The sequence below is a fragment of the Macaca fascicularis genome, chromosome 2, assembly GCF_037993035.2.
Source record: "Macaca fascicularis isolate 582-1 chromosome 2, T2T-MFA8v1.1".
Taxonomy (NCBI): Eukaryota; Metazoa; Chordata; class Mammalia; order Primates; family Cercopithecidae; genus Macaca; species Macaca fascicularis.
In genome coordinates, this window is record NC_088376.1 from 132,819,028 (window position 1) to 132,846,404 (window position 27,377).

Below are 27,377 nucleotides of genomic sequence, written 5' to 3' on the forward strand. Positions count from 1 at the left end.
CTTATTCATATTAAGTAGCCAATTCTGTACCCTTGAAGCAAGTGGGGAGAGAGGAGGGAGAGGAGCTGCTGACATTGACAATGAATCCAAACAGGAGTTGCACTAGCGGTGTCCACCACGTTGCCGCTCCCCCCGCTTAGCCTTCTGGGAGCTGTAGTTTTAGTGGTAGATGCTCCACAGGCGAGCTGGGAATGCCCCACCAGGGCCGAACTACAGATCCCAGGCGGCGCTCGGCCGCCGGCCCCTCCCGCCCGGGTAGGAGTGTAAACTCCCCGCGCTGGGGCGGGCGGCCGCGAGCCGGCGAGCGGGCAGAGCTCGGCGCTGCGCGGGGGCGCACGGCTCGAGGGACCCAGGCCCAGCTACCTTCCGTCCGCCCCCGGGCTCTATTCTCACTTTCCAGTAGTGGAAGGACGGGAAGCAGGAGCCATGCAGTCGGAATCGGGGATCGTGCCGGATTTCGAAGTCGGGGAGGAGTTTCATGAAGAGCCCAAAACCTATTACGAACTCAAAAGTCAACCGCTGAAGAGCAGGTGAGTGGTGACAGCTGGACAGAGGCGCAGCAGGCGGCTGGGGGCCACTGCGTCTGCCACTCTGGGGCGAGGAGAGCGGATCGCGGGAGCTCTGGGACAAGGACCCAGTGCCCTTGCCCCGGGGCAGAGGGCGAACTGCCCCCCGCAGTTGGGGGCCGCGCCCGCTCGGCCCAAGTGCGCCTTTAGGAGGCTCGGATGGAGCGCACTTCGGAGGGCGCTGTGGGTCGTCGGAGACGAAGCGTCCAGGCGCGGGGACCCTCGGCTGGGGATGCCAGCTGCTGAGACTGAGTGGGGGCTGGGGAACGATCTGGCGCGATGTGGGGGAGGAGGAGCGCCGGGCCGGGACGCTGTCCCGGTGGGATGGGGGAGAAAGTTCTAGTGAACCCCCTTTCTGAAGATCCCAGCGGGTTGAGGGCTCGGAGAGGGAAGCTTTGGGTGGGTTAGGATGCGACATTGGAGGGAAGCAATTAGTTAGCTTGGAGTCACCTCTTGGGAGCCCGGTCCCTGTGGGGAAATTAGTCCCTGGGATCCTGCAGGTGAGGTTTCTCTGGGCTTCGCCTCTCACCTCCAGACCGCTGCAAGCGGGCGCGGGAGGGGCCAGGGCAGCGGTGGGCGTGTCCCCTAGTCTAAGTTAAACTCCCTGGAAATCCCATTCAAATCCAGGCCTTCACTGCAGAGGGGAAATGAGCCTTGGTCTTGGGGGTTACTGGGAGTGTACCCCGCTTGGCAGAGACACGTGTTTAATTCGCTGGGGACTTCAAAAACTTTTCAGGAGAGGAGTGAAGACATCCACTGCTGTGATACCCCATCCCCTCTAGTGCCCACTTCCTTTGAGCCACCCTTTTTGCTGCCTCCATTCCCACTTGTCTGTCGAAATGAATTGGGTGTCTTCCGTTCTGTCTGTCCGGCTGGCACTCTGGACACCTCGTACTTCTCATTTACGGTGGTTACTAAAAGGGACATGGTCAGTGGAGGCTGGAATAGCAGAGAAGGGTTTATTTACACCCCTCTAAGCTGTGAGCTGGGATAAGGCTATCATTGGAAGGATCCAGCAGGACTTCTGCACCCGGCTGTACCTTGCTGCCCTGCCCTTCGCTGTGGGTGGAGCCTGGGTGAATGGGCCTGGCCGGCAGAGTGGGAGAGGGTCCTGAAATGAGGGTGAGTGGAGCAGGGCAACTGAATGAGGAGCCAGGTGGTGTAATCTTGGCCTCTGGCGAGCACTGGGCTGATTCTTTTTCTAGTGGAAAGTGCAACCAGGTTTATTTCCTTCAGGGCTGTGGCAGGACTCTTTATCCCAGTTGGGGAAGAAAATCTGGGAACAGCGGACCTACTGACTGCCATTGCTGGAGAAGCCTCTTTGTAGATGCTTCATGGCAGATTGGAAGGAAACCGCCTAAGCAGTTCGACGTATAAAACCAGCCTTTAGTTGGTGGTTTTTCCTCATAATGGCTGTTTTGTGTGTGAGCATAGATTGTGTGTGTTGGGGGCTGGGGGTTTTGAGTAATATTGTGTGAAGGGTATTGTTGGTTATGCTCATCAGGGCTTTATCTGCATTCGGCTGAAGGGACCAGTGTTTTACTGGGCAGTCTCTGCTTTTGCTTCTATAAGCAAATGCTTACACGGCCAGAATGAGGGAATGAGTGTGTGTGTGGAATCCTGAAAGAAATAAATTAACCGGACTGTTTGGAACATTTCTGATGGTAGCTGATACATAACATTAAATCAGTTTGAGAGAGCGAGGAAAATACCATCTGGAAAAACCCAAATGAGTGCCGTGAAACTCATGTTGGACGATTTGGGCCTGTTCTTTTTCAGAGTCAGCAAAAAAGACTTGTAAGGGTGAACGTCCTCAGTAGCTAGCTAGCAGGGACGTGTAAGGAAAAATGTGGGTATGTGGGAAGAAATGGCTTCACACGTTAATGCTAGAAACAGGTGTGGGCCTGAACCAGCAGGGAAAGGAAGGCTAAATTAAAAAAGTTGTTGTAAAACTTGTATATGGAGCACACACATGCTCTTTGAAATAAACCAGTTAAATAAAATCTGTGAATAAATATATGGAGTTGGCAACATTTCTCTATACTGTTTTCCACAGTTGTCTAAGGTATTGTCGTCGACATCTGTTGTGTGACTTAAAAGGGCTACACATTGTTCAGGGCCTTCTCTCTCATTGCTTTTTGTCTTATGTCTTTGCTGGGGCACCTCACTTCTTATAAGTCTTTGTTGGAAAAAGTTGAAATTGGTATGTTAAGACTGCTGTAGCCGTTCTGCCTATCAACTGTCTTCTCTGGATTGTCCAGAGTAGTTAGAGTTGAAAATATGTCCAGAATCTGCCCGCTACCAACTCCTTTGCTACTACTTTGGTCCAAGCCACCATCAGCCCTTGCCTGGATTATTGCAGTAGTCTTTTAAACTGCAATGTCCACATTTAGTGAATTTTCAGTACAGTAGCCACAATGTTCCTGTTAAAACTGGTTCTCAATTGGAGGTGATTTTGCCCCCAGGGGTCATTTGACAGTGTCTGGAGACATTTGTGATTGTTACAATGGAAGGGATCATTATCCATCTCTAGTAGGTGGAGGCCAGGGATGCTGCTAAACATCTTACAGTGCACAGGACAGCCCCCACAACAAAGGATTATCAGGTCCCAAATTGTTAATAGTGCTGAGGTCAAGCAACCCTGTGTTAAACATCAAGTCAGATCCTGTCATTCTCTGCTCAGAACCTGCCAATGGCTCCTAGTTTCTCCCAGTAAAATTCCAGGTTCTTAAGATGTCAGCCCTGACCTTCTCTCTTGTTGCTTGCCTCCTACCTCCCTCTGCTGCAGCCAGGCTGATCTCCTCACTGTTTTTGGAATACCCCAGGCCCTTCCACCACTGGGCATTTGTATATTGCACTTGCCTTGACCATCCTTTGCCCGGACAGCCCCAGTCCTCACTCCTCCACCAACCAGTAGGTGCCTGCCTCCAGGAGTCTTAAGAACATTAAGTGTGACATTGACTGTGGGAAAATATTGGCATGGTGCCTGGCACATAGTAAGTGCTCAGGAAATGTTAGCAGATGTTGTTCTTGTTATTTTCTTTACAGTTCTTTCTTTAAACATCATTCCCATCACACTGATAGTGTGACCCTTTTTGACCACAGCACTTGCAATTGCCATTCCTTCAAGGTCTCTGTCTTCCTTGTCCAGCTATATATTTTTTCCCATAGGGCTTGTATTATAATCTACTGTATAATTTTCCAATATGTTATGTTTAGTATATGTTTCTCCATGCTAGACTGCAAACTCCAAGGGAACAGGGTTTTCCGTTTGTTCCTTGCTCACTCTTGTGTCCCCAGAGCCTAGAACAAAGTTTCTCAACCTCAGTGCTATTGATATTTTGGGCCAGATAATTCCTTGTTGTGGATGGTTTTATGCGTTGCAGGATGTCCAGCAGCATCCCTGGCCTCTTCCTATTAGAGGCCAGTACTGCTGCCTCTATCAATTATGGCAACCAAAAATGTCTCTGGACATTGTCAGACGTCCCGTGGAGGGCAAAGTCACCCCCATTTGAGAACCAGTGGCTTAGAACAATGAGCGACACAATAAACATTTGTTTGAGTATGTGTTGCTTTCTTCCTTAATACCATAACCCACTCAAGGTAAGGCATTTGGTTTTTGTTTTTGCAATGAATATTGTGTTTCCTTTAAAATAGATACTTACTAGACTTTCTCCAAAGAGGAATTTATATATTGTTCATTGGGGCTTACCTCAGATATTCAAATCTTTCATGAGTAAGGACATGTTTCATTTCTAACCCAGACATCCTTGCCTTTAGGAATCTGAAGTTGCTGGATTTAGATTATGTGAATCTCATTTTGGTCATATTGGTGGTTAAGGCTGTGTCATGGGAAGACACACACTATGGGAAAAGGTTTTAATGAATTGTTTGCACGCTGTTTCCTCCAGTAAGGTTTGAGAAACCTTCGTGTGTTCTCCTGGGAACGAGATCTGAATGGTGGGTGGCAGAGGAAAAGCGCTGAATGTCTAGAGTGAGCCCAGAATTCACATAGGCATAGTCATGGCAGGGAAACAAATGTGAAACTGTTGAATGAGCTCCTGGGAGCAGAGGAAGTCTCTACAGGTCTTTTGGACCTAAAAACATTTTAAAACATAGTAGCATCTTTCAGGCTCATAGTCCTTTTGTTTGGTTTACTCAGTGCACATGGCTTTGTAGTTGTTAATGTCCTTTTCCTGGACAGACTTCACGGTTGTCTTAATTTAATTCCAATTTCTTCTTAAATCTTTAGTACTATTTAGACAGCTGTTATTACATTTTCTGCAAATTAGAAATGGGAATGAAAGTGAGTATTAGGTTTATCATGGCTATACGGGATATAGCAGTGATCCCCAAGTGCTGATTCACAAAGGTGTGTGAACTTTTAAAGGTTCGGGGTGAAATGAGAAAGACAAAGACTGTTGTGTCACATACCTACATATATTTGGGTATAAGGCCGCTGCCATTTCTTGGACTTATGCTGAGATGTTTTTCTCCTGTCTTCATATTAAAAAATGCCCTTTCTTTGATGACATAATAATCCATTCTTGGCAAAACAAAACTGTCAATCGTTTTTTGATTTCTGAGAGTTTTCTTGATTTTTTATTTTTATTTTTTGGTCTGTCCACTCTGCAGGGAACCACTAGCATAGAGATAAAGAGCCTTGTTCTGGCATCAGTGTCTGTCCCTAACTAACTGGGTCACCTCGGGCAGTCTAGGTGACGTCTAGTTTCAGTTTCCTCATCTGGCAAATAGGGGCCTGCCTCCAGGAGTCTCAAGAATATAAGTGTTACATTGACTGTGGGAAAAATATTAGCATGGCGCCTGACACATAGTAAGTGCTCAGTAAATGTTAGCAGATGTTCTTGTTGTTATTTTCTTTATTACCTAGCAGTGAGCCAGGCATTTTGGAAGGTGTTTGCATTTGCTTGACTGTGGTTGTCTTCTCTAAGGCAAGTGTTATTATGCAGTACAGTTCTTTCAATGTTAGTAAATTCCTTTTTTGCTTTTCTTCTAATAAAGTGTTCAGATAAATATTTTGCACTTTATAGTTTTCATTTAATCATAACAATTCTTTTATACTAGTTTAAAAAACTGACAATTGTGACATTAGTGTATCTATAAAAATTCATGTTCAACACATATTTATTGAGTCCTAGTATGTGCACATTAATAACTAATAACGATGGGTCACATTTATTATGTACTACGTGTGAGCCCGTTCTAAGTGTTTCTATGTGTGTATAACATACTTAATCTTTGTGAAATCTACATGAGGTGATCATAATAAATAAAAACAATAATGATATTAATTATAATTTTAAAAACAACACTTATCTAGTGCTTCCTATGTGCCAGGCACTATTCTGAATATTAACTCTGTTAATTCAACCCTGGGTGTACGTATTAGTTTATTATTCTCATTCTACAGAGAGGAAAACTGAGGTATGCCAAGTCGGTGGGGCCTGGATTTAAACTGAGGCCATATAACTGTAGCCACACGCTCGTGTCCTCTAGTCTGTACTATGCCTGGTTGATCGTGCAAAATTCAAAGATACATCATACTGTGCCCTCCCTGTGTAGTGATGGAGAGAGAACTCATGGATCCAGCTAATTATACAAGGCAGAGTGTGGTCCCTGTGGCGGGGTGGGCATCAGCAATTGGGGGCATTTAATAGAGGAAGGGGATCTGGGGAGGCAGTTTTGTGGACAAATAGGAGTGTTTGAGTTTGGCCTTCAAGGTGAAACAATAGTCAAGTGTGTTTCTCTACACTATTAAATAAAATGTTAGACACCTTGGAGGGCATGATCCTAAGGTAGACGTTTAGGGTTTCCGTTTGCCTTTTAAACTTCTAACCTTTCTTTAAGCTCTTGTTTGTGGTCTCCAGGCACCTGATGATACCTCATGGTGGCAGAGAGGCTGCAATGCATGTGGACAAGTTGAGAGGGAGCCCCTGCTTAAGTGCTGTCTGTGGTCACTGCTTTGCCACTTAACCACTACATCTGTGTTCAAGATACTTAACTTCTTGGAGTCTCAATTTCTTTAAGCTGTAAAATGAGATCAATAGAACCCACCCTCTTAGGGTTGGTAGAACTTTTTTTGTTGTTGTTGTTTGAGACAGAATCTCGCTCTGTCGCCCAGGCTGGAGTGCAGTGGCGCAATCTCGGCTCACTGTAAGCTCCGCCTCCTGGGTTCACACCATTCTCCTGCCTCAGCCTCCTGAGTAGCTGGGACTACAGGCACCCGCCACCGCGCTTGGCTAATTTTTTGTATTTTTAGTAGAGACAGGGTTTCACCGTGGTCTCGATCTCCTGACCTTGTGATCCACCCGCCTCGGCCTCCCAAAGTGCTGGGATTACAGGCGTGAGCCACCATGCCGTGCCGGTAGAACTTTTAAAACTAAGCAAAAATGTATAAATATGTTTAGCATAGCACCTAGCACTGTTAGCAAATGAGATTAATTCCTCCTTTTCTAGTAGAATTTTAATATGATAGCAGTTTTTACCCTCCTGTTAAGAATAACTAAAACATATATAGAATCATGCATCCAAAACAAAGTAGACAAGATTGAGGTGCCTCAACCTGCAGATGTTCAAATCTAACTATGTAGATTGGTTTTGTAGTATGATTAGATGGAATGCTTGATTAAAGTGGGATTCTCAGTCTTGGTTTTGTTTGTTATTGGAGAGTTCCTTTTCACGATTACTACTATTTATAGATTTTATTTAAGTTGATGTATGTTTAATTCCCTTTGAGTTCTGCAGTGCAGTTTGCACAGGCTGATGTTTATATCTGCTCCAGTTGTGCAAGAAGTGGAAAATATCCTTTTTTTAGAACAGATCACATGTGCTTACTGTCAGGAATAGGACCTCAGTGTAAAAAAATGTATCTTGGGACAAATCAAACTTACTAAATTTCCCCCTCCAACTGCTTTGTTTTAGGACTGGCAGTATTAGGATAAATAATAGGAAAAAAAAAATCCTTGGCTACTTTTTTTTGTCATCTTTCAAGGACAATAAGTGAGAGTTTCATTTGTTTTGTGTGTGTGTGTGTGTATGTGTGTGTGTGTGAGGTATAAAATGTACTTTGCTGAGGGTTTGTCTAATCAGAATAAATTATAAAAATATGTTTGACTACACTCCAAGTATGCATTATTTGGAGAAAATAATCATGAAGACAGGTCAAAGATACTAAATGCAGTCACCACAAGCTTTTGATAATGTAAAGGCAAATTTGCAGTTTATAAGAAAGTTTTTGTGAGTCTAGTGAACATTGTGTACTCCGAGGATAGGAATTATACCAAGGGTTAAGTCTACATCTTTATTGAGACAAACGAGGTCGAGAAGACCCACAAGGAGGTCTGGGATCTCTGTTAAAATTTCTGCACCTCCCATTCTATTGCATATGATCTTGGGAGGAGGACTAGGTTTGGCTTCTCAATGGTAAGCTTATTTCTCTAGCCCATTTCTACAGTGTGGCTTTCTTATTTCTTCACTTCATCTTTCCCTCCTGTGGCTTTGGATGCATGCTGTGAAGAGTAAAGAAGTATACCTTTAGAGTGTTCACCTGAGACCCCTGTCCTGGGATTCAGAGTGATGAAGCTTTTATCTTTAATGGCGGACATTTCTGGGGGCTTCTCAAGCACTGGGTGCTGAATGTCAGTCTCTGTGCTGGCCATAGGGATTCCCGTGGAGAAGCAGATGGGTTCCTTCTATCATGGTGCATACATCTTGGAGGTGGCGCACAGTTAGCAATGAACCAAATACATGAGCAAGATGAGTTTTGCTACCTGCTATGGAAATTAAACAGAGCATTATTGGTAGAATGTGCCTGTGAAAGAAGGGGGCTTTTTATTAGGTTGGATGACCAGGAATGACTTGTTGGAATAAGTGATTTTGAAGGAAGACTGAATATCTGACATAAAGGCACAAATCCAGACACCACCACTCACTAGTTCTGTGACTTCGGTCAAGTTACCCAACCTTTCTGAACTCCAATTCCCTCTTCTATAAAATGGAACAGTTGCTACCTTGCAAGGCTGCTGTGAAGATAAAAGGTAATGTTTGTAAAGCAGCTAATATTAGACTTGAGGCTTAGTAGGTGTTCAGGGCTACCCATAGGACTGAAGTTAATATATGAATAGTGGAAAAAGAAACACAGACATTAATCTTTGTTATAAGTGTTTATAACTTGGTCTTAAATGTTTTCCTAATGTTGAGTGAGTCAGAGATTCATGCTTGTCTTTATAAACCTAACCCTGGACTAAAAGAGGAGATGGGTCTTGTTATTTTTATTATCCTTTTTTCCTCTAGGATCATCCTACTTGATGTCATCCCTTGTTCTGCTGACTGTTGTTGTCCTGACATAATTCATGTCTGACCATAGTTTTTTGGGGCTGGATTTTTAATTACTTTTTTTGGTGTTAAGGAGAGGCCCAAGTAATTGAAGATTAAAAAGGAAAGCCTGAGATTGATTTCACAAAACATACACGCCCACCACGAACAAAAACCAGTGTAGAACTCCTGACTCCTAGTCCTGAGTTTCAGTCCTGACATCATGCTTCCTGTCCACTCTGTTGTGAAAATGTCAGTGTTGGTGCAGAAACAAAAAAGAAGAAGCTCTCCTCCCACATACCACCTCCAGTGTTCACCAACTTTGACATCCACAGGAAATGGCGTGTATTTAATTTGACCTCTTTAAAAACAGTCTTCAAAGCATTTGGATTTTAGTAACTGTGTTCTTTGATTCAAGTACCTACGGAATGATTTCTTTCTTTCCTTCCTTCCTTCCTTCTTTCCTTCCTTCCTTCCTTCCTTCCTTCCTTTTTCTTTTCTTTTTTCTTTTCTTTCCTTTTCCTTTTTCCTCTTTTCTTTTCTTTTCTTTCTCACTCTTTTGCCCAGGCTGGAGTGCAGTGGCATGATCTTGGCTCACTGTAACCTCTGTAGAGGTTCAAGCGGTAGTCCTGCCTCAGCCTCCCAAGTAGCTGGAATTACAGATGTGTACCACCGTGCTTGAATAATTTTTTTGTATTTTTAGTAGAGGTGAGATTTCACCATGTTGGCTAGGCTGGTCTCGAACCCTTGACCTCAGATGATCCACCTGCCTTGGGCTCCCAAAGTGCTAGGATTACAGGCATGAGCCACAATGCCCGGCCAGAGTGATGACTTTCAAAAGGAAAAATCCTGGGTTGTGTGAGAGCAAATATTTTAAATCTAAATGCATGCCCTGTAGAGGGCACTGGTAGAATCCTGTCACATAAGAAATTGTGCCTCATTGAGCAATTTCAGGACGGCATCTGTGGTCTTCACCCTCCCCACCCTTGCCTGTTCTCCAAAGTGGGGTAACTTGCTGACTCATTCACACACATTCATCAGTTTTCCCATGTGATTAAGGGCATCATTGGAAAAGTGGTTGTCCCCACTGTTGGGAGAAAGCATAGCTTATATTTGTAGAGTAGGTTTCCTTCTGGGAAGGTTGACTTGCCTCAGTGGAAAGAAGACTTGAGGCAGAGAGGTTTCACTTAGCCTGGTGGCTGTGGTTATATATGAAATTATGAAATGACAGACAGGAATGCTATATTTACTTTGGTACCTTTACCATAAAATGTTCCTAAATACTAACTGGTTCTAGGAAGCATGTTTTTCAAAAATGTACGTTTGATTTTTACTGCTGGATATTTGAAATTCGGTGAAAGGAAATGCTCATGGAAATCCTAAAGATGATTTCCTTGTTTAACTCAGGACCTAGCTCAATCCTGGTGAAGGCTACCAGAGATCCTCACTGAGATGCAGCCACACTGTACCTCTTGCCTGCAGTGTGTCCTAAATTCGTAGCGATAGTGCTCTAAAACTGAGTTCATGAACCAACACACAAGTATGTCATTGGTCAAATTGTAACATTCCCTTCCATCAAAAGGACTAGGTATATTTTTGTCATTGTTTTGTTTTGTTTTTAGCATTTGAATTTTTTCAGCAAAAGGTGGAAAGGTATTATTTCAGTATTAGTTTTCCTCTGTTGTATTAGTGAGCCTGCATAGTTGCACCATCTAAATTTAGGATCCTGGCACCTTAACCAATAAGAACTCTTTGTAACTAATTCATAATGCTTTTGGCAGAGAGCGCCTAGAATAAACATTAAAATAGTGTTGGCCAGTTAAGGTCATTTACTTTCAAGGGAAGAGGGTGACCCCAAATATGCATTCTTGAAAATTCCATTTATTTATTTTTAAATGAAGACTTTACAATAGCTTATGTGAAGCAATACCTAAAAATATAAGCAACTGGCATGATTCCTGGTCACATTCCAAATAAAAGTTTGTCCATTTGCTGCAAAGAAGTATGCTTGGAGGATAACTTGTAAGAGGTCGGCCACTGGCTTACGGTGTATTAAACAATCGGTGTGTAGACTTTTTGGAACTGCACCTTGTATCATCTTAGCGTGGTAATTTTTCCACTAGTCTTTGGGTAGGTACACACTAATAATATTTTTTATCTAGGCAAATGCGAGATGAGTAAATGCTAAATGATAGGATTTTGGAAGGTAATTCTAACAATACTGATTATATATGGAAGCTTTAAATTGTTGATTCAGCAATAAATGAGAGAATTTGATGGTGCTTACTTGGTCATAGTATCAAAATCACTAAAGTGCATGATGTAACGGCAGGGAGCTGAATCACAAGGACAATTAATTTGGGTTTGTTTTTGGGAGTCAGTGATACTACATGTCAATCTGCTGTCCTGAGGTAGTCTCTCCCTAGTGTTACCCCTCTTTCTCACTTTTGGGTTCATATACCTGATATCTTTCTAAACAGGTAAATTTCATGCCTCCAGGAGTGGAGAAGCTGATGCAGGCCTAGCTACATGTCCTTGTCACAGGGATTGGTTTCACAGGGGTGCACATTGTTCAAAGTGAGTCCCAGGATTTTCTTGGGTACTACCACATCAGTAATGTAGATCTGATAACTAACTTTCTAGAGGAAACTATAGAGCTTTCCTTTTTTTTTTCCCCTTTTTTAAAGACCAGTGAGTAATGATTACCAATAATTGTCTCTGGCCTGACAATACAAGTGACACTCCATTTTTTTTTTTTTTTTTTTTTTTTAACTAAATGTATTCTGATCTGGGGAATTTTTCATTCCAAAATAGCAATACAAGAGTATTTAATATGGAGACATGAGATTTGTGGTAAAATCATTAGGGCAATGGTTCTCAAACTCGAGTGTGCATCAGCATTCCCTATAGGGCTTGTTGAAACAGATTTGCAGGGACACACTCCAACAGTTTCTGTTTGGAAGGTCTGGGGTAGGGTCTGAGAATTTGCATTTCTAACATGTTTCTAAGTGATGCTGAAACTATTGGTCTGGGAATCACACTTTGAAAATCATGGCAGTAAGGTGGTGGTGATGGTGTTCGGGGGGTGATTTGCTCAATGGACTTGGGATAGAAAGCATTGCATAGAGATGGGATATAAATAATATATAGGCTTGGGTGACAGAATGCCCCTATTTACCATGTTTAATCAGAAAATGAATTTATTGGTTAAGTAACAGAAAAGTCTAAAGATGGGGCTAACCAAGCCTTCCATGGATAGGATTCTTGGTTGTATAATGTGATCTCTGAGTGACTTAGAGTTAACCTAGCTTTACTGCCATAAGGAGCCCTGGCCCAAATCTCAAAAAGGGGTTGTATTTTAATCTACACTCTAAAAGTGTGAAACTTGAAGCATACTGCAGTCACTTGACTGAAAGATTTGGTTGAGAAACAGGCTGATGGTGGTTTTGGGCATGTCCACATGACCAAATTGTTTTTCACAAAACTTCTGCTGAATAAAATTTGAAATACTACTGTCAGCCTGTTTTCCCATCTTAATGAATTCCAGACAGTTTGTAGAGTGTGGGAGCTTCCAAAACAGAGAGGTGGAATGGATGTGACCAGCCAGCATCTGTTTTGTCACAAATGAGGATGTCCTGACATAATGGAATCGTTCCCCTTGTTCTGAATCTTACCAAGCTGTTCACTTCTCTGATCGTGAGGTACAGACTGTGAGAGGGAAGGGCAAGGCCAATGTCATGTAACACAAGCCAAAAGAAAATTTCTGGATTCCTTATTTACCAGAAAATTCAGCCTACCCCTGTGTTTCATCCACTTAGACCCAAGCATTTTGATTTTTTTTTTTTTTTCTTCATGTTGACATTCTTTAGAGAAAAAGCCCTGATCTGTTCTTGTTGTAAACTGGTTAAGATTTCTAACCAGTCTAATAAGTCTAAATTTCAAAGTAAGACCGATTTGAACTTAAATTCCAATTTGGTCATTACTGGCTATATATATATCTTTGGGCAAATTTTTCTTGTGGCCTCTGTTTCAACAGAGGCTGATGTGGTTTGGATCTGTGTCTCCACCAAATCTCATGTCAAATTGTAATCCTCAGTGTTGCAGGTGAGGCCTGGTGGGAGGTGATTGGGTCATGGAGGCAGTTTCTCATGAATGGTTTAGCACCATCCCCTTGGTGCTATTCTCATAATAGTGAGTCCTTATGAGATCTGGTCATTTAAAAAGTGTGTAGCACCTCCCCTGTCATTCTCTCTTGCTGCTGCTCTCACCATGTGAGATGCCTCACTCCCCTTTTGCCTTCTGCCATGATTGCAGGTTTCCTGAGGCCTCCCCTGAAGCTGAGCAGATGCCAGCATCATGCTTTCTGTGGAACCATGAAGCACCATGATTTAATCAGCCCGGGGAACCATGAGCGAATTCAACCTCTTTTCTTTATAAGTTACCCAGCCTCATGTATTTCTTTATAGCAATGTGGACTCATACAGAAAATTGGTACCAAGAAATGGGGCATTGCTATAAAGATACCTGAAGTGGAAGCAACTTTGGAATTGGGTAACAGGCAGAGGTTGGAAGAATTTGGGGGGCTCAGAAGAAGACAAGAAGATGAGGGAAAGTTTGGAATTTCCTGGAGACTGATTAAATGGTTGTGAACAAAATGCTGGTCATGATCTGGACAGTGAACTCCAGGCTGAGGAGGTCTCAGATGGAAATGAGGAACTCACTGGGAACTGGAATAAAGGTCACTTTTGTTATGTGTTAGCAAAGAGGTTGGCTGCATTGTGCCCCTGCCATAGGGATCTGTGGAACTTTGAACTTGAGAGTGATAATTTAGGGTAACTGGCAGAAGAAATTTCTAAGCAGCATAGTATTCAAGATGTAGCCTGACTGTTCCTAACAACCTATGTTTATATGTGTGAGCGAAGAAATTACCTAAAGTTGAACTTACATTTAAAGGGGAAGCAGAGCATAAAAGTTTAGAAAATTTGCAGCCCGGCCATGTGGTAGAAAAGAAAAGCCCATTTTCTGGGGAGTAATTCAAGCAGGCTACAGAAATTTGCTAAAGTAAAAAGGGGCCAAGTGCTAATATCCAAGACAATGGGGAGAAGGCCTCGAAGGCATTTCAGAGAACTTTGCCGCAGACCCTCCCATCATAGGCCCAGAAGCCTAGGGGGACTGAGTGGTTTCCTGGGCCAGGCCCAGGGCTCTGCTGCCATGCATAGCATTGGGACACTGCTCTCCACATCCTAGTTGCTCCAGCTCCAGCTATGGCTCATAGGGGCCCAGGTACTGCTCGGGCCACTGCTTCAGTGGGTACCAGCTGTAAGCCTTGGTGGTTTCCATGTGGTAGTAAGCCTGTAAGTGCACAGAGTGCAAGAGTTAGGGCTTGGGAGCCTCCACCTAGATTTCGGAGAATATATGGAAAAACTTGGATGCCCAGGGAGAAGCCTGCTACAGGGGCAGAGCCCTCATAAAGAAACTCTACTAGAGCAATGCAGAAGGGAAATGTGGGGCTGGAGCCCCTACACAGAGTCCCCACTGGGGCACTACCTAGTGGAGCTGTGAGAAAAGCACCACTATCCTCCAGACCCCAGAATGGTAACTGGCAACTTGCACTCTCAGCCTGGAAAAGCCACAGGCAGTCAAGGCCAGGCCTTGAGAGCAGCTGTGGGGGCTGAACCCTGCAAAGCCAAAGGGGTGGAGCTGCCCAAGGCCTTGGGATTACACCTCTTGCACTAGTGAGCCCTGGATGTGAGACATAGAGTCAAAGGAGATTATTTTGGAGCTTTAACATTTAATGACTGCCCTGCTGGGTTGTGGACTTGCATGGAGCCCATAGTCCCTTTCTTTTGGCCATTTTCTCCCTTTTTGAACAGGAAAATTTACCCAATGCCTATGCCCCCATTGTATCTTGGAAGTAACTAACTTGTTTTTTTGTTTTACAGACTCATAGGCAGAAGGGACTAGCCTTATCTCAAATGATACTTTGGACTTCGGACTTTTGAGTTAATGCTGGAATAAGTTAAGAATTTGGGGACTGTTGGGAAGCCATGATTGTATTTTGCAATGTGAGAAGGAAGAAGGATATGTGATTTGGGGGATCAGGGGTAGAATGATATGGTTTGAATCTGTGTCCCCACCAAATCTCATGTCAAATTGTAATCCTCAATGTTGTAGGTGAGGCCTGGTGGGAGGTGATTGGATCATGGAGGTGGTTTCTCATGAATGGTTTAGCAACACGCCCTTGGTGCTGTTCTTGTGATAGTGAGTTCTCATGGTTCTCATGAGATCTGGTTGTTTAAAAGTGTGGCACTACCCCTGTTAGTCTCTCTCTCTCTCTCTTTTTTTTTTTTTTGAGACAGAGTGTCACTCTGTCACCGAGGCTGCAGTGCAGTGGTGTGATCTAGGCTCACTGCAACCTCCGCCTCCTGGGTTCAAGTGATTCTCCTGCCTCAGACTCCCGAGAAGCTGGGATTACAGGTGCACACCATCACGCCATGTTGGCCAGGCTGGTCTCGAAATCTGTTCCCCTTGGCTGGCCAAAGTATTGGGATTACAGGTGTGAGCCACTGTGCCTGGCCCCCTGTCACTCTCTCTTGCTCCTGCTTCCACCATGTGAGATGCCTCGTTCCCACTTTGCTTTCTGCCATGATTGTAAGTTTCCTGAGGCCAACCCAGAAGCTGAACAGATGTCAGCATCATGCTTCTTGTACAGCCTGCAGAACAGTGAACCAATTAAATCTCTCTTTGTTTTGGAAATAAATTACCCAGTCTCAGGTGTTTTTTTTTTTTTGTTTTTTTTTGTTTTTTTTTTCTTTTGAGACGGAGTCTCACGCTGTTGCCCAGGCTGGAGTGCAGTGGCGCGATCTCGGCTCACTGCAAGCTCCGCCTCCTGGGTTCACGCCATTCTCCTGCCTCAGCCTCCTGAGTAGCTAGGACTACAGGCGCCCGCCACCGCGCCCGGCTAATTTTTTGTATTTTTAGTAGAGACGGGGTTTCACTGTGGTCTCGATCTCCTGACCTTGTGATCCGCCCGCCTCGGCCTCCCAAAGTGCTGGGATTACAGGCTTGAGCCACCGCGCCCGGCCAGGTGTTTTTTTTTGTAGCAGTGTGAGAATGGACTAATGCAGAGGCTAAAAGAGGACAGTGCATAATAATGTGATCTAAGTGACAGGGTAATTGTACAGATTAAAAGAAATACATGGGTAGAGTGCTCAGCTCAAAGCCTGGCTTTTAGTTCCCTCATTCTGATTACCTATGTATTCACAGCATCAACAAGGTTTTTCACTTGAATTTCTAGTTTTAAACACCTTAATAAAGAAAAAAAATGACTCAAAGGCAATTAGTGTGGGGGTTGGGGGGAGAAGATTCATAGAACAATGGGGAGGAGGAGGGTAAGGGAGGGAGGAGGCTAAATAGCCTTTAAGTTAGGTAATCAGCATTAAGATTTTTGGGAGTTGATACAGGTCAAATAGTGGTGAAAGGTGGGATGCCTAAGAGGATGATATTTAAGGCTGGCACATGCTATTTACAAGCATGGTGTTACTTTTATTGCCAGAACAATTTTTATCTTTATCAACATGTTTCCTTTCATCATAATTGTAGACTATAGCTAGGTGGAGGAATAAATAATGAGATACACTAATTGGGGTTACACAATACCAAGGCTGTGTAGCATTGCTGTCTCAACATAGACATCTCTAATTCCTAAAGGTCATATTTCAGCCTTGGCCATAGTCACTTCCTACCTTATCTTTTCCCACTTGACTTGGCAGCCTGTTTATATAGTTATCTTTATCCAATATAAGCCATAAGGCCCTATATTCTTGAGCCTCAAAATATTTATATCTTTTACCCTTATATAAAGATACAAAATATTTATATCTTTTACCCTTATGTTGTTGTTGTTGTTGTTGGTCATAGCAGTATATAGCCATTTTAGAGACTAGGATCTAAGTTTTCAATGTTTTTTCTTTCCCCGACACTAATATGATAGTTTGCTTTTCTTGATCGTCACACAGTTTCTCTCCGGAAAACTGTGGCTTAACTGGTCACTAGAAAGCATCAAGGGGAAAAAAAAGCAGAAAGGGTGGTTAGTCCAAATAGTATCCATCTTTCTTAGGGGAGAGATTTCCATTATATTCCACATGTATGTGGATACCTTCATCAGTTACAGTTTAGTCATTGACTAACTTGGACAACTGAGTGCCTACCTCATTGAATAGTTGCGAAGATTCAGTAAGGTGGTGAGATGCTACCTGTAGTAAGGGTGCAGTAGATACCAGCTGCTGCTACTCACCTTACTGCTTCTCCTCCTCCTCTACTATGATTATTGCTCTCTGCCTACTGCTGTTTTGTGCAACTGCTGGTGTCATTGCTACTAGAACTTAGAAGTTTGCATAAGAATGGAAGAAATGGTTCATCACAGAAACATTTATCTGTGCAGGTGGTATTGACTCTCTTATTGCCTTATCACTGTTGAGAAAATAAACAACAGTTTGATTCTCCATAGCTGAAAAAATTCTAACCACATAGTCAATTCTCAAATTCTTGGGGTTTATGTGGCAAGTGTTTTTTTTTTTTTTTTTTTTAAACTTTAAGTTCTGGGATACATGTGCAGAATGTGCAGGTTTGTTACATAGGTATACATGTGCCATGGTGGTTTGATGCACCCATCAACCCATCATCTAGGTTTTAAGCCCCGCATGCATTAGGTATTTGTCCTAATGCTCTCCCTCTCCTTGCCCCACAACCCCCGATAGGCTCTGATGTGTGATGTTCCCCTCCCTGTGTCCAGGTGTTTTCATTGTTCAACTCTCACTTATGAGTGAGAACATGCGGTGTCTGGTTTTCTGTTCCTGTGATAGTTTGCTGAGAATAATGGTTTCCAGCTTTATCCATGTCCCTGCAAAGGACATGAACTCATTTTTTTTTTATGGCTGCGTAGTATTCCATGGTGTGTATGTGCTACATTTTCTTTATCCAGTCTATCATTGATGGGCATTTGAGTTGGTTCCAAGTCTTTGCTATTGTAAATAGTGCTGCAGTAAACATACATGTACATGTGTCTTTACAGTAGAATGATTTATAATCCTTTGGGTATATACCCAGTAATGGTATTGCTGGGTCAAATGGTATTCTGGTTCTAGATCCTTGAGGAATTGCCACACTGTCATCCACAATGGTTGAACTAACTTACACTCCTACCAACAGTGTAAAGCGTCCCTATTTCTCCACAGCCTCACCAGCATCTCTTGTTTCCTGACTTTTTAATGATTGCTATTCTGATTGGCGTGAGATGGTATCTCATTGTGGTTTTGATTTGCATTTCTTTAATGACCAGTGATGATGATCTTTTTTTCATATGTTTGTTGGCCGCATAAATGTCTTCTTTTGAGAAGTGTCTGTTCATATCCTTTGCCCCCTTTTTGGTGGGGTTGTTTTTTCTCTTGTAAATTTGTTTAAGTTCCTTGTAGATTCTGGATATTAGACCTTTATCAGATGGATAGATTGCAATGTTTTTCTCCCATTCTGTAGATTGTATGGCAAGTTTTTAAACCTATATTAGCACTGGATTGCAACCCAGGAGTCTTCCAGACCACTTCCTCCAACTATCAGCTGCTGTATACATAGGAATGAGATTACCAAGTTTGAATACCAATTAAAGGAATGCATAGTCTATCAGAATCCATATATATATATTCATACAAACATATGTAGGATTCTCAAGGCAGTGTTTTTCAAAACACTTTCAGACTTTCGTCAGTATTCTTACTAACCAAAACGTGACTCTTGGTTAAACAGTTCCCATCCAGAGTTTTATAAGAAAAGAGGAAAAATGAAATTCTCCTCTTTCTGTGATTGAAACAGAAAGACAAACACACTGAAGAAAAAGACAGATAGAAGTAGGTGCTTTAGAGTGAGTGCTTATGTGTTCAAAGAAACTGTAAGCACAGGAGACAAGACAGCTGAGGAGGTTTGGTCAGAAGTGGAATGGTGGGATGGGCTTCTGAACTCTGCATTTTAGTGAGAGTACAGAATAAATCTGCTGTGTAGGCTGGTGTTGAGAGTTAGGACACCCTGAACTAGGAGAAGAACCAGCTATCAGAGATGAAAAAAACAGTTTGGGACATTTTCAGAATAGATATATTTCTTGAGTATCTAAATGGGTGGACATTAAGAGATCTGACTTTTACTCTTGTTTTCCCAGAGTTATGGTTTGAGAATTATTTGTAGGATCTTCGGGCAAATTTTCCTTGCCTTGTAGTATAAAAGGATGCTTAATAAGTATTTGTTGAGCTGAGGATAATGGGGAGCAGGAAGGGTCAAACTTGAACCACTGTTGCCTTTGGCAAATAGATGGCTGTTGAGTGATGGTGTGGATCCCAGATCAGACCATCAAAGGCCAGGAGAAGTCTTTCTGGAAGAGGGAAAGAACTTGCTTGGTGGTTACATCAGTTACCCTAGGGCATATGTGTGTGTGTGTGTGTGTGTGTGTATACTCTCTTCCACCACTCAGAAAGTATACATATAAATATGTAAATAAATATTTTATATATATGTATACATATACACACACACACACACACTTTCCCACCACTCAGAAATATATTTCATTTTATTTACTTTTTTTTTTTTTTAAAGACAACGTCTCACTTCATCTCCCAGACTAGAGTGCAGGGATGCAATCATAGCTTCCTATTGCCTCAAAACTCCTGGGCTCAAGCAGTTCCCCTGCCTCAGCCTCTCGAGTAGCTGGGACTCCAGGCATACACCACCATGCCTGGCTAATTAATTTTTTTTTCCTAAGGTGGGGATCTTGCTTTGTTGCCCGTGCTGGTCTTGAACTCTTGACCTCAAGCGATCCTCCTGCCTCGGAGTCCCCAAGCACTGGGATTACAGATGTGAGCCTCTGTGCCCAGCCTGGAAATATACATTTTAACTGGTATTCACTGAAGATGGCCTTTAGCTGTCACTTTTTTAATAGGCTTTATTTTTAAAATAATGTGTCTTTTAATAAACCAAATATCTTCTTATGTATCAGTAGCCCAATCCAGTAATACTTATTTTATTATTGGTTAGTTCCCATGGGAACAGGGAATTTGTTAGTTCACTGGACCTCTCAAGGTTCCAGGATACTGAGTGTGTCCAATAATGTTTGTTGAATAAAGAATGACCTAGATGGCTAAAGTGTTTCTGGTGTGTTAGAAGGGGTCAGTAAGTTTTGGGAACTTTGCTAAACCCTTTCAGGAAAATGTGTAAGAAATTATTTTACCTTTTCTCTTGTTAGCTACGGGCCCTTGTCATGTGTTTCTGAGTCTTCATATCTTTACCTATAAAACAGGGCTAATGGCATTTCCTTCTTGGGATAACTGTGAGGATTATAGAAGATAATATGTAAAATGACTGGCGTATGTACATTCTCAATACAAAGTTAGTAGGTGTGATGATTGTTACTGCTATTGGTGCTAAAGATACAGACTGCTAAAAATGCAGTCAATTCTCATTATTTTAATACCAAATCAGCAAATACTGAATGATTACCACTATGGAAATACAGGATAAGTTCCTTAGAGCCTCCAGTCGCAACATTTAATCAATCTATCAATACATAACTTTGTTTTATGTCTGTTTCTATGTAAAGACACATTATTTACCATATATTGTTGATTCATTAACATTCAACTCCTGGCCAGCAGCACTATAACCTCACTGACTTAGGAACACTAGACAGCACTTTCGCACTAAGCTTGGGTGCCATACTGAATACCAACAAAAACACACAGAAGTGCAAAAAGTGTGGCACCACATAGACTGTGAAAAGAACACTTTTTTACAATATGATGTGAGAGCTGAAATGAGAAGGCAGACCATTACCTTATTTGACCTCGACTGGTAATGTGCATGTTGGGAGACTCAAATTTCTTGCTATTCTATGCATGTGATTGACTGTAAAACTCTGAGAATATGGATTTTGGGTTTACAAATCAGTTTTAGTGAGTAGGTGAATTTGAAAGTGGGGAATCCATGAATAATGAGGGTTGACTATATTAATAACTGTTTTCTTGCATCTGTATTTCTCTAGCAGTTCTTCCTCTGGACTAAAAAGCTTACCCACTGGGGAAAACATTTTTAAAACACTATCTGCTCCGATGTTGTGGATTACAGAGGGAGCCACATTAATAAAGCTTTTCCAGGTGCCTGATCTATTTTTTTTTTTTTTTTTTTTTTTGAGACGAAGTCTTGCTGTGTCACCCAGGTTGGAGTGCAGTGGCACAATCTTGGCTCACTGCAAGCTCCACCTCCCAGGTTCACGCCATTCTCCTGCCTTAGCCTCCCAAGTAGCTGGGACTATAGGCACCTGCCACCACACTCTGCTAATTTTTTTGTATTTTTAGTAGAGACGGGGTTTCACCATGTTAGCCAGGATGGTCTTGATCTCCCAACCTTGTGATCTTCCCACCTTGACCTCCCATAGTTCTGGGATTACAGGCGTGAGTCACTGTGCCCAGCCCTGATCTCTAACTTTTATCAGTTTGTTTGCCCAATAAAAATGGCCTATCACTTCAAGATCTTTAAAGTTGACTGAGGCTTCACTGCTTAGATATAGTAGAATTTTGATAGATTTTTTATCATTCTTTAATAAGATGGAGTGTGTGGGTGCGGACCCAGGAAAATACCACAGAGAGATTATGGGACCATTGCTGAAAAATCCAGCAAAAAGCAGTAGGATTGACACAGGGCAGGTGAGCCCCCAAATTGGGGCTTAGCTTGGAAGGGTTCTTGGCATTGCTCAGGAAAGAATTTAAGAATGAGCTGGTGGTGGAAGAATGCAGGTCTAATGAAGCAACAGTGTACAATAGAGTAGCTGCTCCTTGCAGAGCAGGGCTAACCCATAGGCATGCACCCAGAGTAGCAGTGTATGGACTGTAGACTGGCAGTATTTATACCCACTTGGAATTACATGCAAATCAAGGTACAAGTTATTCAGAAATCTTTAGAAAAGGGGTGGTAACTTTTGGGGGCTGCCATGGCTTTTGTAAACTATCATAGCACTGCTGGGAGTGTCTTATGCTGATGAGCAGTGAGGACACCTAGAGGTTGCCTTGGGTGCCATTTGCTAGTTCTGGTGGGTTTCTTCATTTCATCTTGTTGAAACCAGGAAATAAGTCCTGGTAGTCTCCTACTTCAGGATGGCTTAGAAATTCTGGTGTAGGCAGTTTTTGAGGTAACCAGGCTCAGCTTACTCAGGGCCTAGATGATAAAGGTGATGATTTTGACTTTTGCAAGCATTGAAAATTAGCATATTATAGTTATCAGAATGGTCATTATTGTAAACATTAACTTGTTGGGATTGCTTGGAATTCTTTTAGAAAGAAGGAGAAAAAAATTGGTTTCAGTAGGTTCTGTAGTTTCAAGTTACGTAGCAGATAGATCACACAATTTAGTGACAACAAAACACAAAGAACAATAATAATAACAGTAGCATCTAGCATTTTTAAAGCCATCTTTACAGGCTGTGTCTTGTGTTAGTGCTTTAGCCTACCTTTTATATATTTCTATAGTATTCTTATATATTATACTGGGGTTAAAGAAGGTACCTATATAATTAAAAAATTCTTTCTGTGTTAGAAATGTGAAGAAACAGAAACATCAGGAATTAATAATAAATTTACATCTAGATGAATTATAAACATAGTGTATCTTACTGTGTACCGGGTATGGTATTTAAGTGTTTTATATAATTCTAATATGAGGTAGATAGGATCCCATTTTATAAATGAAGAAACTTGTGCTTGTCTGTTTTCTGTCACTTGTATATCTTAAGTTACTCAAATAAGGTAGAACTGTGATTCAAACTGAGGACTGTCTGACTTCAAAGCTCACTGTCTTATTCACCATGCTGCAGTGGTTTCCATGTATTTTGGTGTTCAGAGATTTGGAGGGAGAGGCAGGAGTGATTGGGGTGACAACTTATGTTGATTTTTGAATGGGAAGGAGACTAGATTTCTTATGAAGTAAAGGCAGAAGACTCAGGGTGTGGTTGAACATCCGAATCCAAAACAAATAGTTATGTCTATTAAAGGTGCTCACATCATGCCTGTCTGCATAGTCCTTTGTTTCTAAAGCTGCTTCTGAAGAAGGAAATGAGGTGGGCTGTGAAGGCTCCAAGAAAGGTAGGAGAAGATGGGATGGTGGATACTTGATCATTCACAAGGGTGTGGTATATAAGTAAGTGGTAGATTTTGCTTATTCTTATTGATGATCTTCGAATGCTGCTACTTGATGACATCAAGTTGTCTTCTCTACATACCCATCCTTGTGTTCTACTACTGAACATGAGCATTGTAGCTCATAACATCTGGATGTTTTTCACTCATCTCTTTTTCCCTCTCTCTTTTTTCTCCTAACCTGACTTGTTGATTGCTATTTTTGTGTGTCTTCAGAAATTTATATAGCCAGTCTGTTCCATTCTGGACTGTTTATCTTTGGCATGCCAGAGGTCTTGAAACATCATAATGTTGTGTAATGAGCATAACTTCTGCCTTGACTTGTGGGTGTTAAGAGCGTTAGTCAGTGCAAAGTATTGAGTTAAATATTTTCAATAAAAGGATATAATGATCTAGCAGAGAAGAAGTTATAAAAATCCCAGTTAATGGCTTTCATGGTGAGCCATATATTTAGTGGGTTCTACCAGTGATGAGTTAGAGATTCACAAAATGAATGTAAAAGCATTCTTACTTTTAATTAATGAGAGAGGAGAAAGAAAAACAATAATAAGAAAAAAAAGGACTTGATTCCCATCCATAACAAGAAAAGTGTAAACATCCAAGTTCCCAGTGATTCTAACCCTGATTCATTACCTTGCATGTGTCTTTAATTACCACAAGACATGTTTAAGATTTCCATTGAGATATTATTGACAGGGACTCCTGGGCGCATCATAGGCCTGATTGAAAGCCTTTAGCCTTGTAATGATCTCTTCTTGGAGGACCATCAGGGAATTCTTTGCAGCTCTGTCAGAGAGTCAGGGCTTTCCTGAGCAAACAAACTAGGTCTTTACCTATGGAGCTGATTTTATGAAGAGTTTTGGTCAGCATTAGTCATTGTGAAACTATGGGCCTCCTGCCCTGGTTTATCTCGACAGTCATCTCCCTACAGCAGAAGGTTGAATCCTCATCTCTACATGAGTCTGAGCATCTAAAGATGTTAGAGGTACATTGGTTTGCTTCTTGCTGAGGAATGTGTAGTGGGTACTGGTCTTCTGGGAATAGTGTCTAGATGAATGTTTAATAATCAGTTTAATAGGTTGATGGGCTGTCTTATTTCCTGGGGTTGGAGGCTTAAACCAGGACACCCTGTGCTAACTCTGCTCTTTACCTTGCCAGCAATCCTCAGTCGTCCTGGTAAACAACCTCTGAGTTAAATACCTTTTCTTTTCTGGAGAGGTTACCAACAAAGGAAAAGGCTTTGATGTCAGAACAGGGGGCATAAACAGTGTTTATGGCCGCTGTGAAAAATTTCACATCTGGGTATTTTCAAAAGAACTCGAAGTCAAAATATATCACTTATGGGAAGTAGCTTCTTTTCCAATATGATATCTTATGCAAATTGATATTTATTTTCATGGTTTAAGTAGTAATTGATGACATTTTGGGGGTTGGAAGATTTGTGGGGAGGAGGACATAGATTTTCATCAGATGTCCTTGCGTCCTTTCCTTGAGAGGATTATTGATCTCTAGTCTTCATATGTAAGGTATTGAATTTATTTACTGTTATTAACTGAATCTATAGATAAAGAGGTAGTTTTGAATGAGAGCCAAGTAATCTGTTGATGTAAAGTCTATTTTACCTTTTATGATTACCATCTAGCACCTCCCTCCTTCCTGGCTGAATTCCCTGTCATTTTAAGTAGGCAGCAATTGCAATTACTGGTTTGTTAAAGAAGCCCGCTCCTACTGCCAAGGATCCTGTTAATTATCACTCTCTCTCTAATTTAGCCTTCCTAGTGTTGAGAGAAGGTGCACGTAAGCGTGTGGCAGAACGTCTGCAATCGCATCTTTGTAATAACCTCCTTTCTGAGACGGTTCAGTGGACTCAATGTTCCGCCAAAGGGCCGATGCGGCCCTGGTGAGTGTTTCCAGCTCTCTTCTGTAGCTCGTTTGGTCAGTCGAGTTTGATGTGATTGTCCTCTCCTTTTGCTTCTGACCTAAGTAAAAGCTAATGGTTGGCCTTAATCTTGGGAATTCAGACCTATTCTGCTCCATCTCTGAAGTCAAATGGGACACCTTGAAAATACTTCAGTGGTTTTCCCACGAGCTATTTTCTCTCTGTGTGAAAAGGAAACCAGGGAATTGACTCTGTGCCTGTTTTCAAGAAGGTAAAACAGATGATAACCAAAGTACCTCAGTTTACAGGTTCTTATATAGCATGTTTTTTAAGGGATGTCAATCTTTATGTCATATCAGATCTTTGGTTCTTGTTCATAAATGGCTAGATTGCTTTCTGTTTGTTTTCAGAAATGTTCAGTTCACTTGTTTCAGTGAACATTTTTTCAGAAGTTCCACTGGATCATTTGATTAGGGTTGGAGTGCTTATGCTTCCTTTTCCACTTTTTATGTTATTTTTGGCAGTGTTGGTATTTGAAGCTGTAGAAGTGATTCACTGCAAAGTGCATTAATTTTCCACATTTCCAAATGCATTTTCCAGTGGTCCCCAGATTTCTTTTCCTCCTCTCAGATGATTCTGCAGTTGTCCTTCTGTCATTCTGCTGGCTCAAACATAAATGCTGATATCACTGAATTTCTTAAATTACAGCTGGTGGGGATTAACAGAAATTGTAAAAGAATACCACTTCCTCATTTTGCTATTTTCTTGACTAATTATTGTCTTTTCAAGTACTGTAGGAGGATAGGGATTTGGAAATGAATTCTTTGTCTTTCAGTTTAAACAGCAATTTTCCTTTTCCTTTTTCTGCTATATTTCAAAAATTATGTAGCGCTTAAGATGCTTTTCTGATGTGCCCTTTAATAACCCCAGACAGAGGAGTCTCACTCCTGATTTTGCACTTTGGACTGTCTTCTACCCTGGGTGAAGGGTTTTGAATACTTCCCTTAAGTAAGTTTCCTTATATAGAATATTTTTACTCAACAGTTTTTCTCCAACTCCAGGCCGTTACTGGTATTATGTGAAAGATTGTGATTGATTTATTCGTTTGTTCGGAGCCTTTACTCCTTTAAGGAATGCTTAGCTCTGTCCTCATCATTTTCTTGTTTAGGATCTGTGTTATTTGTGACAATTTTGATTGCTCCAGCCCTCTACACATTAATTTTTCTGGCTTGCGTCTCCTTGTTTTAACAGTGGGAGTCTGGCCTCAGGCTTTCTTATCACTTGGTTTGTGGTTTGAGTGACGGTTCCATGAACCTTTTCCTGGGAGTTCTCTGGGCTCCTGTGCTGGACGCTGGAAGCCACCTGGAAGTGTGCACACAGGATGGTTGGGTGCTGCTGGGCGGTATTGATTGAACTGCAGTCCCGTGGAAACAGAAATAGAAAGGGTTCAGCATTCGTACTTTCCTCTGGTGGCGTTTTTGCTTATTTTGTGTATTTAGAAAAGGTAGCCATATGCAAACTGCTGACTTACTATTTTCCCTGGAATGGAAACCATTTGGATTATTTCAATGAGTTTTAGTGAAGATTTGTTTGTTCACAGTATTAGTTTTGTTTTCTGGTAGCCTGTTTAGAATAAGACCAGAATGTGTCTTTTTACTTTATGGAAATGAGTGCTTACTTGGTGTTTGGAATTTTGCAAACCAACATGAATTTGAAAAGTCATATGTTTATTCCAGAGTCAAAATAGAAACTCTTTAGTGAAAATTATAGATATTTCCATCTTGGATCATTTACTTTCTGTGAAAAAATTTTTTTGACAAAATTGTTTAAGATTTCAGAGGAATCTCTTTTCCTGGTTAATTTTCCCACAAATTAATTTCCCTCATTTTTAAAAAGAAAAATAAGATTAAACTGAAGAATTGCAGACCAGGCTCATATGTCCTGGAATATTTGCTGTAAGCTGGTGACTGATTCTTTGCTGTTATCTTTCATAAGCGAGTGGATTTAGTTTAACTGTTAGTAGTTAAGGTTTGGATTAGGAATACAAATATAATTTCCTTACCGTAAGACCTATTAAGCACTGATTTGCGTTCCTGAGGATAAGTTATGATTATTCAGTCTCAGGAAAATTTGTATTATAAGATCCATATACCTTTAGCCAACATTTCCTTCTAATATTGCAATGATAAGTTCTTTTAATAGAGATTTTGGAATGGTATAGCTATCTGGAAAATATTTCAAATGTCATTTTGGAGTTTTCGGTTAAACGTGAGTTTTAAAAGTTTGATAAATAGAATAAAAAGGGGGAAAGAAAAATAGTTATGAATTGGTCGAATTGTTTGGGCTATGAGGTATCTTTTTAAGAAGAGT

General features: G+C 41.6%; 1 protein-coding gene across 4 annotated transcripts in view; it reads left to right on the forward strand.

Moving 5' to 3' along the window:
• The first annotated feature begins 288 nt into the window (after positions 1–288).
• The window catches only part of MITF (melanocyte inducing transcription factor), a 223,718-nt gene continuing 196,629 nt past the window's right edge, over positions 289–27,377 (forward strand). For all 4 annotated transcript variants that reach the window (XM_005547589.4, XM_005547591.3, XM_005547590.4 and 1 more), the window contains exon 1: positions 289–530. In XM_005547589.4, coding sequence (XP_005547646.1) covers positions 427–530 — 104 coding nt within the window. In that variant the 5' untranslated portion in view covers positions 289–426. The remainder of the gene's footprint in view (positions 531–27,377) is intronic.